Source organism: Entelurus aequoreus, linkage group LG11, assembly GCF_033978785.1.
Source record: "Entelurus aequoreus isolate RoL-2023_Sb linkage group LG11, RoL_Eaeq_v1.1, whole genome shotgun sequence".
NCBI lineage: Eukaryota > Metazoa > Chordata > Actinopteri > Syngnathiformes > Syngnathidae > Entelurus > Entelurus aequoreus.
In genome coordinates, this window is record NC_084741.1 from 75,423,018 (window position 1) to 75,435,463 (window position 12,446).

At 42.5% G+C, this 12,446-nt stretch overlaps 1 protein-coding gene across 1 annotated transcript in view; it reads left to right on the top strand.

Moving 5' to 3' along the window:
* The window catches only part of LOC133660477 (apoptosis-associated speck-like protein containing a CARD), a 9,294-nt gene extending 4,878 nt beyond the window's left edge, over positions 1–4,416 (top strand). Inside the window, exons 2-3 of the mRNA XM_062064005.1 lie at positions 1,483–1,575; positions 2,358–4,416. Coding sequence (XP_061919989.1) covers positions 1,483–1,575; positions 2,358–2,620 — 356 coding nt within the window. The 3' untranslated portion in view covers positions 2,621–4,416. The remainder of the gene's footprint in view (positions 1–1,482; positions 1,576–2,357) is intronic.
* Positions 4,417–12,446: the final 8,030 nt, after the last annotated feature.

A 12,446-nucleotide genomic window follows, 5' to 3' on the forward strand; every position in this document is an offset into this window, starting at 1 on the left:
GTTACAGAAGCTACAAAACTGACCTTCTTTTGAGCAGATTGAGTTTCTGGAGCATCACATTTGTGGGGTCAATTAAACGCTCAAAATGGCCAGAAAAAGAGAACTTTCATCTGAAACTCGACAGTCTATTCTTGTTCTTAGAAATGAAGGCTATTCCACAAAATTGTTTGGTTGACCCCAAACTTTTGAACGGTAGTGTACATACACACGGTCAGTATGTTTACATGTGCTAAAAGTTAAAAGCAGCTTTTTAAAACAAGTGTGTAGAGGTTGCCCTCTAGTGGGTTCTTCGGACCACCACATACAGCCAGGAGAGCCCGGAATTCAGTGTATAACACTGTTTTATTTTCATAGAATAGTGCAAGGCTTTTGCCTTTCAGCGAAATGTCTTTTTCTCCTGCGTCCGCTCAGCAGCACCTCCAACTCCATACGGTGTTGATGTGGAAATGGTTGCTTGGTCATTTTGTTGGGTGGCACCGGCGGGAAATGTTGACATGCAGAGTTTCAAGCACTCCTTATTCTCTAGCGGGTGACTTTTCAAATGATGCTACAAATTAGCAGTAATGCTACTTTCTGTAGCAATGCTTTTGCCGCATACTTGACATATTACGGTTGTCTGTTCAACATCTTCCCGCTTGAAGCCAAACCACCGCCAGACTATGTTTTTCTTGGGAATGAATTCTTCTTCCTTCATTTGTTACCAGATTCGCACCTTCTTTCTCTCGTATTACCACTCGCACCGCATCGCTAACACCACAGCTAACGTTACCTATGCTGCTACCTCTCTGCTCCGCGAGGGCGTATGACGTTGCACGCGCGACAGTATGTGACGTATGTACGAAGGTGCGCTTGTTTTATGTCTCTGTGAGAGGGAGAGAGAAGAAAGAGTGAGAAACGCATGTAGTGTAATGCCCGCAGCTAAAAGCAACTGTGTGAGAATGTATACTCGAATATCACGATATAGTCATTTTGTATATCGCACAGAGACAAACCCGCGATATATCGAGTATATTCGATATATCGCCCAGACCTACTGTAAATATGTATATATTTTTGTTTATTATTTTACTATAAAGTCTTCTAAAAACATCTATAAATCACCAATATATATATATATGTGTGTATGTACAGTATGTATGTATAGGTATATTTATGTATATGTATGTGTGTATATATATGTGTATGTATATACTGTATATGTAAATATGTATATATATAAATATATGTATGTATATATGTGTGTGTATATATGTATACATATATGTTAGTGTGTATGTATATGTATGTATGTATGCATATATATACTGTATGTATATATATATATATATATATATATATATATATATATATATATATATATATATATATATATATATATATATATACACATTTCAATTAAAATGACTGCAGATTGTTAAGTATGCAAGTTGTTCTGTACTAAATATATGTAATTGCTAAATTTCCGTCTTCATATGTTTGCAGATGCCAAGTGCACGGTCAGTGCAGGACGCCCGGCCGGAGGCGCAAATGGCGTCAGTACGAGGTCAAGCGTTGACAACGATAATTCAAGCAAAGGTAGTACTCGTGTCATCGTCGCCACTCTAACCTAGACCACCAATGGGGGTGTGATATGATAGTGCCCTATAACACAGTACTACATGCTATTTGTACACATTAATATGTAGGAATGTCCAAATGTTAGGACACGCCCCCTATGGGCTTTGTTGAAAATGATTTGTAAGTTTTAGCATCATTAAACAAATGGTGAAGGACTTTCGGGCAATATTATAATATTGTGAGAGAAAAAAATATTTTAAAATAATTGTGTAGAAATTGGTATGCCATTTTACCTGATTAAAGTAAAAACAATTTTTTTTTTTGTCACAAAATTGTGAGAAAATGTTTTGATAAAATAACTTTTAGGAATAATGTGAAATGTTCTTTTATTTTACAAGACACAGGAAATACACGGTGCACATACCCGTGTAAAAAAATATCCAAGGAGGGGAATCTTAAACGATGGTTTAGTGTGGCTGAAACGGGGCTTAGGCTAAATAATTATTCGTTTAAGGGGTTATCCAGCTTAATGTAGACCGGGCCTAAAACCCTGGGAGTTGTAGTCTTAATGAAAATATATGTTTTTTGGTGAAAATGTGAACGAAAACTTCAAATATAACATGACAGTTTATTTAGTTATTTCCTGCTTAAAGTAATCAACAAATAAGAAACTTTCCATCGGATTTAAATCCACAACTTTCAGGGTTTAAAAAAATAATAATTAGTTGTACACCTGGACTTATTAGACATGTAAAGTAGGTGCTAACTTCTCTTATTTTGTCTCATTTCTTCTTCTTCAGGACAGCACTTTGTGGATAAACACAAGATGGAGCTTATCAAGAGAGTGAGCAACATTAGTGCCATTCTGGATCAACTCCTGGACAAGAAAGTCATCCAGGATGAAGTCTACGAAATGATCCTGAGGATGAACGTCAGGCAACAAAGGATGAGGGAAATCTACTTGCAGGCTCTCCAGTCCGGCAACAAGGCCAAGGACGTCTTCTTGGAAATCCTGGAGGAGGAGGAGCCTTACCTGGTGGCAGAACTCAGGCAGAACAAGTAGAGCCAGCTACCAGTTCCTGTGGTATTGCTAAGCAACGTCTTATCTGCTCTCTCTTTTAGAACCGATCTGTCTCTCCTCTGATCATTTTATACAGCGACTAACTACAGTAGTACTTCAACTCACGAGCTCAAATGTTTCTACCATCCAGATTCCAAACAACGGAATCTTAAATCAGCGTCGCCCAGTGAAATTAACTTAAACAAAATTCATCTGTGTTTGGTCCTCGTGAAATTCCAACATCTAACACGCCTTTTAAAAAAGAAAACCAACTTTTCGATAATAATCATTGTATGAGAACCAAAACAATAGTAGTTTTGTGAATGTAAAATTGTACATTATCACTTGGGCTTCACTTGACTGATGTGGACTTTGGACTGCTGTGGACTTTGGACTGCTTCTCCACAGTGTAACAATGGACAATTGGTATTGTTCGTGTTGCACACCTACGTATTTAGGTGACGGATCGCAGAGGTCAAAGGCAACAAGAAGTGATATGTATGTCTGCCTGGGGCCCGGCGAGCAAGGCACGAACGTTCCCACTTCCGGTGGTCAGGGGGCAGGATTGTGTCGATCTCTAGACAGTACCTACTTCAAAAAGTGGAGGCTCGTAACTCAAAAGAGCTGAGAGAGCTTGTATATTAGAATATTGGTAAGTTGAAGTACTACTGTACTACTAATGCTAGATAGAAACGGGTATTTATCACTCTTTTTAGAACTTCTACTTTCGTGTTTTATGCGCCACTTTCTTTAACACGGAGTCTTAAAGTGTTTTAATCTTGCCTGTCAACCTTACCGTTTTTGCTGGGAAATCCTGTTTTTGTCCTTCATTCCGTTCCCATTTCCTTACTTCAGGGATGCCAACTGCTGCATGGGTCAGCTGGAGAGGGTCAGAACCATGTATAGCGAGAGTAAGGTCAACTGGGTTTCCAAGTTGGTAGCAAACATGGCGCCCTGTAGTCACGTGAGGGGCTTTTGACCAATCATTCAGGAGATCCTCTGGCCATACTCACACGTTCACAGGTTGCTATGCTACCTTCTTTGAAACCACGTTGGCCATACTCTCTGGAGTGGATAGTGCAGTGGTTAGCAACACTTTCTTGTAACACAATGGATCTGACTGAAAGTCTGCCACGTGTTTTTTAATTGATTTAACAGCTTTTTGTGATGAAAATGAAAATCCTTTATTTTTTACCATTTTCCAGAGAAATTTCCCATGTTTTGAAATGCAAATGTTGTCAGGGATGGCTTTAACTTGCATTGCTTTGCTTAATAATTACAATGATATTTCTTAACGCAGGGGTGTCCAAACTACGGCCCGACGTCTTCAAATTGGCTCGCGGGACGGAAGCTTGCCCGCAGGGAGAATGCATTCATTTAAAAATTCTAAAATTTTAAAATGAATGTCAATGACCTTTAATTATGCACAGAATCCGCAGCATTTATTTATATGACCCAATGCTAACAACCTTCCCTAGTCATGTTGCAAAAAAAAATCCAACCAACACAAAACGTCAACAGACATGGTCACTGAACTTTGTGGATATTATTTTTAAAAAAAAGAAGTGCATTCACCATATAAAATTCAAAATTACAGCCATTAAACACTTATCCATGTTTGACGCATTTTAGCTGCTTGATATTTCTGATTGATTGCAAAACTTTAAGGAGTTTGTCACGGATGTAAACAAGGTCGCAGTCGAACTTTCACATACTCTCAATGTCCAATTATATTAATTACATATCCATTATATTACTATAATATATACACATATAAGTGTATAGGCTATATACTGTATGTATAGGGTATATATATATATATATATATATATATATATATATATATATATATATATATATATATATATATATATATATATATATAGAGAGAGAGAGAGAGCCTATACACACACACACACACACATGTATGTATATATATATGTGTGTGAATGTGGAAATACTGTCAAAGCGCTTTGAGTACCTTGAAGGTAGAAAAGCGCTATACAAGTATAACCCATTTATCATATATATATATATATAGAGAGAGAGAGAGAGAGAGAGAGAGAGAGATAGAGAGAGAGAGAGAACCTATACACACACACATATATATGTATATATATATATATATATATATATATATAATTTTTTTTCGCACAATGCAACCCCCAAGTCAAAAAGTTTGGACACCCCTGTGTTAACGCATTTACACCTTACTTAATTCTCTGCCAGATGCAACAAATCCTTTTTGCACGTACGAAAAATTGTACTTTTATAGTTCCTAATGTGGGAGTTGGCTACAACTATCAGGTATTACTGGTTGCATGTGAATCTGTCCATTAAAATGATTCTTTGTGACCTTAAAGGGGTCCTATCGTTGCTGTGCATTTGGGATCTGCGTAAGTCCCGGAGATTTGAAATCAATGCGTGGAGGCATTGCGGAGATATTTATAAAAACAATCTTGCCTTCCTTCCTTCCTGCTTCCTCCAAATGGTCCGATTGGAATATGCACAATTAGTGATGTCACCCACTGGGAAGATCGTCAGCGGATTATCCGTATATGGTGTAAATCTACCCAAACTTTAGTTTAGGCGCCCACCAGTGTTTTTCAACCTTTTTGGAGCCAAGGCACATTTTTGTTCATTGAAAAAATGCGGAGGCACACCAACAGCAGAAAACATTAAAAACGTAAACTCAGTAGTGGATATTGACAGTAAAAAGTCATTCTCGCAATTGTTGGATATGAATTCAAACCATAACCAACCATGCATCACCATAGCTCTTATCTCAAAGTAGGTGTACTGTCACCACCTGTCACATCACGCCGTGACTTATTTGGAGTTTTTTGCTGTTTTCCTGTGTGTAGTGTCTTGCACTCCTATTTTGGTGGCTTTTTCTGTTTTGTTGGTATTTTCCTGTAGCAGTTTCTTGTCTTTTTTGAGCGCCATTCCCCGCACCTGCTATGTTTTAGCAATCAAGAGTATTTCAGTTGTGCAGACGCTATCCTTCTTCGTGTGGAAATTGTTGATTGTCATGTCATGTACTGATGTACTTTGTGGATGCTGTCTGCTCCACACGCTGTAAGTCTTTGCTGTCGTCCAGCATTCTGTTTTTGTTTACTTTGTAGCCATTTCAGTTTCATTTTCCATAGCCATCCCTAAGCTTCAATGCCTTTTTTAGGGGCACTCGCCCTTTTTTAATTTTTGGTTTAAGCATTAGATACGACGTTTACAAAGCAATTAGCTCCCTGCTGCAACCAACTGATATGGAAGAGTATTACACGGTTACTTTTCCGAGCTCTAGACAGCACAGACACTCAACAACGGCACTTTATTTGCAGATTATTATTACTGGTTTGCATAAAATATTTTTAACCCAAATAGGTGAAATTGCATAATCTCCCACGGCACACCAGACTGTATCTCATGGCACAGTGGTTGAAAAACACTTTAGACCAGTGTTTTTCGACCTTTTTTGAGCCAAGGCACCTTTTTTTAATTTAAAAACATCCCACTACAGAAAATGTTAACAAATGACACTCAGTAGCGTATGTTGACCGTATATGACGCAATTATTCGATATGAATTGAAACCATAACCACTAATGCACCTCTAATTCTCAAAGTAGACCTACACAGCAATTAGCTACCTGCTGCCACCTACTGATATGGAAGAGTATTACATGGTCACTGCCAATCGCAAGATAGCACAGGCATTCAACAACGGCACATTTCTTGCGGATTAGAATTATTGGTTTGCAAAAAATAGTTTTTAGGTCAATTAGGTGAAATTGCATATTTTCCCACGGCACACCAGACTATATCTCACGGCACACCAGTGTGCGTGCCACGGCACAGTGGTTAAAAAACACTGGTTTAGACGACTCGAAGAAAAAAAATGATATTATTGGTTGTACTACACAACACAGGACACTATTGAAACCTCCAGTCTCGTCTGAAGAAGTAAGAACTCTTTTGTTTCGCGGCAATGTGAACTGTGAAGATTCCTGCTCCACCCGCAAACTTTCACAAAAAGATGGATTTTCCAAAAAACTAGTTTTAATGGCGGGCTCGGTGACTACTATCTACGGCAATGAAACGGTAAGTAATAACAGTAGGTTAGAAATGTGGGAATGATACGTTAGCAATGTTAGCTTGCGTTGTGTAGCTAGCTTAGCCTTCTAATGTAAGACAATAGCGCCACCGTTCTTTATGCTTTAGCAATAAGTAGCTCACAACATCCAAAAACCTCCATCAAGGTTTTATATACACACTGTAAGCATACGGTATATGTAATGTAGTAACATTCATAAAAACATCTAATATTCACGCATTTTGCTCATTTTAAGCAAATGGATGCATCACGTTTGTTTTTCCTTTCAACAACAACAACACATAATCATAGCAGACTTGATGAGGGACAACAAAGACTACTTTAGGACAAATGATGATCCAGAAACGTATATTTTTGAGCCTGAATATAAGGAGAAGTATCTACAAGTTTTAGAAGCTAAATAGATGCAGCTTTAGTGAAACACTAAGCATCATGTAGCAGTATTGCTACGTGCTAAACAAAATATACAAACTATCAACATAATAAAACAATCACTTACTGTTCAATGTCTGCTGTCACTGGGATGTTTATATCTTTCAGCACAAGACCTGCGTTCCCCGTTTAGATTATCATCATAATCCTCAGGTAAAAAATGCTGGGAGCAGACGATTGTCACGTCTTCTTCTCAATGTCTTCCGGATCTAAGTTGAATTTTAAAGTTGACCAACTTGTCGATTTATGTCCACAACCTTCTACTATCCAGGTGAGAGGCATGATTTATAATCTAGAATTAACTTTCACCAACTCAGAGGCGATGCAGCAGTAGCAGCCCAAATAGCTACATACGCTAGCTCTCAGTGATTAATGCTTATTTATACTGCCGCTTATACTAAAAAATAGTTCCTTTTATTGTAGTAGATACCAATAGGCCCTTTTTCACCGAAAAGTTCAGGGACGTTCAGGGTGCCACGTACCTAGCTAAAAACTCAGAAAGATTCCTGAAGAGCTAAATAACTTAACATAATATTAATTTCATCCTGTCATGACGTTCAATGTGTATGTACAATCATTTTTCAATTGGAAAATTAAAACCAATACGAACAGAATCTGCCCTATGCGTGTTGTGGCGGTTGTCCTGGACTGCAGTGTACACTTCCATCCACTAGGTGTATTTTCACCAGACTGTCTGGTGAACTGCAGTATGTCAATAAATTATCGTTAAATGTGAAAAAAACAAAGTTTATGATTTTTGTAAAAGGAAAAGGGAGGAAACGATCAAACTGTCAATAGATGGAATTGATATTGAAAGGGTTTCTGAACTTAGATTTTTAGGAGTGATACTGGATGACGGTCTGACATGGAAATCTCATATTGCACATGTACGGAAAAAGATGTCTAAGAGTATTTTTATATTAAACAAGTCAAATATGTGTTAGATTACAGGGCAATGCGTATATTGTATTGTGCACTTATAGGCCTACTGAAATGCGATTTTCTTATTTAAACGGGGATAGCAGGTCCATTCTATGTGTCATAATTGATCATTTCGCGATATTGCCATATTTTTGCTGAAAGGATTTAGTAGAGAACATCGACGATAAAGTTCGCAACTTTTGGTCGCTGATAAAAAAGCCTTGCCTGTACCGGAAGTAGCAGACGATATGCGCGTGACGTCACAGGTTGTGGAGCTTCTCACATCTGCACATTGTTTACAATCATGGCCAGCAGCAGCGAGAGCGATTCGGACCGAGAAAGCGACGATTACCCCTTTAATTTGAGCGAGGATGAAAGATTTGCGGATGAGGAAAGTGAGAGTGAAGGATTAGAGGGAAGTGGGAGCGATTCAGATAGGGAAGATGCTGTGAGAGGCGGGTGGAACCTGATATTCAGCTGGGAATGACTAAAACAGTAAATAAACACAAGACATATATATACTCTATTAGCCACAACACAACCAGGCTATATTTAATATGCCACAAATTAATCCGCATAAGAAACACCTCCACCCTCCCATCCATATAACCCACCAATACAAATCAAACACCCGCACAACACACTCAATCCCACAGCCCAAAGTACTGTTCACCTCCGTAAAGTTCATACAGCACATATATTTCCCCAAAGTTACGTACGTGACATGCACATAGCGGCACGCACGTACGGGCAAGCGATCAAATGTTTGGAAGCCAAAGCTGCGTACTCACGGTACCGCGTCTGCCAGAGGTGTGGACTCGAGTCACATGACTTGGACTCGAGTCAGACTCGAGTCATGAATTTGATGACTTTAGACTCGACTTGACAAAATGTAAAGAGACTTGCAACTCGACTTAGACTTTAACATCCATGACTTGTGACTTCACTTGGACTTGAGCCTTTTGACTTGACATGACTTGCTACTTTCCCCAAAACCTAAAGCTTAAAAAGTTATTTGGGAGCGCTCCGTAGCTTTCATTTTGTACGTGTCTGTCTATCAGCGTGTATGCTGCGTGTCAGCGTGTGTGCTCTCAGTACAACAGCCAATCAAATTAGATCTACATTGTTTTCATCACACAGCATTCAGCCAATCAAATTGCAGGACAACCAATGAACAAGAGTTGTCAAACAACGCGCCAGTGAGAAAGATTTATACCAAAGTTGGTTTCGTTCGGGTATAAAAACTACGACTTGGTCAACAAAAAACGAATTGCCATATGCAAATTACGCAGTTCGAATATAGACGAGACGCAACAACTTCCAACTTCGTTCGACATTTGAAGTTGCACAAAGAAGGGTAAGTTTTGAATGTAAGATAACGTTTATTTGCTAAGTAACATGACTTTTATTTGCTGTGTAGTTAAATCAGTGAGGCTGTAAACTCACTGCTAACGTTATAACCATAGACATCTTATAAGTAAACGCAGCATCGAGGGCTACTGCCTACTGGCGCAGACGAGACGCGGGGCCGCCATCTTGGAGTGGTGATCCGCTCCACTCAGTGCAATTCATTTGGCAGGAGCAATGAACTGTCAGTGCATTTAATTCATTTTACCTCACTGAATACCACTCATTTTCACGCGCTTTTTTGTCATACGTGTAGCTATGATAAAGGACACATGTTTTATTATTCATAGTTTGCTTAAAGGTATGTGGGCTTGTATTAAGCCTCAGGGAGTTGAACGCCCCTGCCTTACATAGTTCCGGGTCACCCTTGGGCAAGGTGTAGCACCCGAATGCCCCCCTCCCATCAGGGTTACGATACCCCCCATGAACTACACTAAAAGAGGATGCGTTACCCGGCCCGGAGGAAGCCCGGGGCCCTCCTCCGGAGCTAGGCCCGGAGGTAGGGCTCGTAATCGAGCGCCTGGTGGCCGGGCTTGCCACGGAGCCCGGCCGGGCACAGCCCGAAGAAGCTACGTGGACACACCATCTTCTCTGCCACGTGGGCCCACCACCCGCGGTCGGAACCAGTGGGGTCGGGTGCGCTGCCAAGTGGATGGCGGTGAAAGTGGAGGCTCCGGACGGTCCAATTCGGGGCAGCTGAGGCTGACTTTCGGGACGTGGAACGTCTCTACGCTGGTGGGGAAGGAGCCTGAGCTGGTGCGAGAGGTGGAGCGCTACCGGTTGGATCTGGTGGGGCTTACCTCTACGCATAGCAATGGCTCTGAAACCACACTCCTGGACAAGGGATGGACCTTGTTCACTTCTGGAGTTGCTCAGGGTGTGAGGGCACAGGCGGGTGTGGGGATACTCACGAGTCCCCGGCTGAGTGCCTGTATGTTGGAGTTCACCCCAGTGGACAAGAGGGTTGCCTCCCTTCGCCTTAGGGTTGGAGGGGGGAAAACTCTGACTGTTGTTTGTGCATACGCACCAAACAGGAATTCAGAGTATTCAGCCTTCTTGGATACCTTGCATGGAGTCCTGTATGGGGCGCCGGCAGGGGATTCCATAGTCTTGCTGGGGGACTTCAACGCGCACGTGGGCAATGACAGTGATACTTGGACTGGCGTGATTGGGAGGAACGGTCTCCCTGATCTGAACCTGAGTGGTGGATTGTTATTGGACTTCTGTGCTAGTCACGGACTTGCGATAACAAACACCATGTTCAAGCATAAGGATGCTCATAGGTGTACCTGGTACCAGAGCACCCTAGGCCAAAGATCAATGATCGATTTTGTAATCGTATCAGCTGATCTGAGGCCGTATGTTTTGGACACTCGGGTGAAGAGAGGGGCTGAACTGTCAACTGATCACCATCTGGTGGTGAGTTGGGTTAGATGGCGGGGAAAACCTCTGGACAGACCTGGCAAACCCAAGCGTGTAGTGCGGGTGAACTGGGAACGTTTGGAGGAGTCCTCTGTCCGGAAGGACTTCAACTCCCACCTCCGGCGGGACTTCTCTGCCATCCCTGTGGAGGTTGGGGACATTGAACAGGAATGGGCAATGTTCAAAGCCTCTATTGCTAAAGCTGCAGATGCGAGCTGTGGCCAGAAGGTCTTAGGTGCCTCAAGGGGCGGTAACCCTCGAACACCCTGGTGGACAGTGGTGGTCAGGGAAGCCGTCCGACTGAAGAAGGAGTCCTACCGGGGTATGTTATCCCAGGGGACTCCGGAGGCAGTTGCAAGGTACCGACGGGCCCGAAGGGCAGCGGCCGTGGCTGTGGACGAGGTTAAGCAGAGGGTGTGGGAGCAGTTCGGGGAATCCATGGAGAAGGACTATCGGGCGGCACCAAAGCTGTTCTGGAAGACCATACGGCACCTCAGGAGGCGGAAGCAGGGAACCATCCAAGCTGTGTACGGCAAGAATGGGACTTTGCTGACTTCAAGTGAGGAAGTCGTGGGGCGTTGGAAAGAGCACTTTGAGGAACTCCTGAACCCAAATACATCAGACACACCCTCCCTGATAGGAGCAGGGCCTAAGGATGATGGGGGATCGACGTCGATCTCTCGGAGTGAAGTCACTGAGGTAGTTAGACAACTCCACAGTGGCAAAGCTCCGGGGGTTGACGAGATCCGTCCAGAAATGCTGAAGGCTCTGGGTGTTGATGGGCTGTCTTGGTTGATATGCCTTTTCAACATTGCGTGGAAGTCTGGGACAGTGCCGAGGGAGTGGCAGACTGGGGTGGTGGTTTCCCTTTTCAAAAAGGGGGACCAGAGGGTGTGTGCTAATTACAGGGGTATCACACTACTCAGCCTCCCTGGGAAAGTTTACGCCAAGGTACTGGAAAGGAGGGTCCGGCCGATAGTCGAACCTCAGATTCAAGAGGAGCAATGTGGATTCCGTCCTGGTCGTGGAACAACTGACCAACTCTTTACGCTTGCGGGAATCCTGGAGAGGGCCTGGGAGTATGCCTATCCAGTCTACATGTGTTTTGTGGATTTGGAGAAGGCGTATGACCGCGTCCCTCGGGAGATCTTGTGGGAGGTGCTGAGGGAGTACGGAGTGAGGGGAACCCTGCTGAGGGCCATCCAATCTCTGTACAACCAAAGCGAGAGTTGTGTCCGGGTGCTTGGATGTAAGTCGGATCCGTTTCCAGTGGGGGTTGGTCTCCGCCAGGGCTGCGCTCTGTCACCTATCCTGTTTGTGATTTTCATGGACAGGATTTCTAGGCGGAGTCGTGGCCATGGCGGAGAGGGTATACATCTCGGGGGGCTAAAGGTTGCGTCACTGCTGTTTGCAGATGATGTGGTCCTGATGGCACCTTCGGTTCGTGACCTTCAGCTCTCACTGGATCGGTTCGCAGCCGAGTGTTCAGCGGCTGGAATGAGGATCAGCATCTCCAAATCTGAGGCCATGGTTCTCA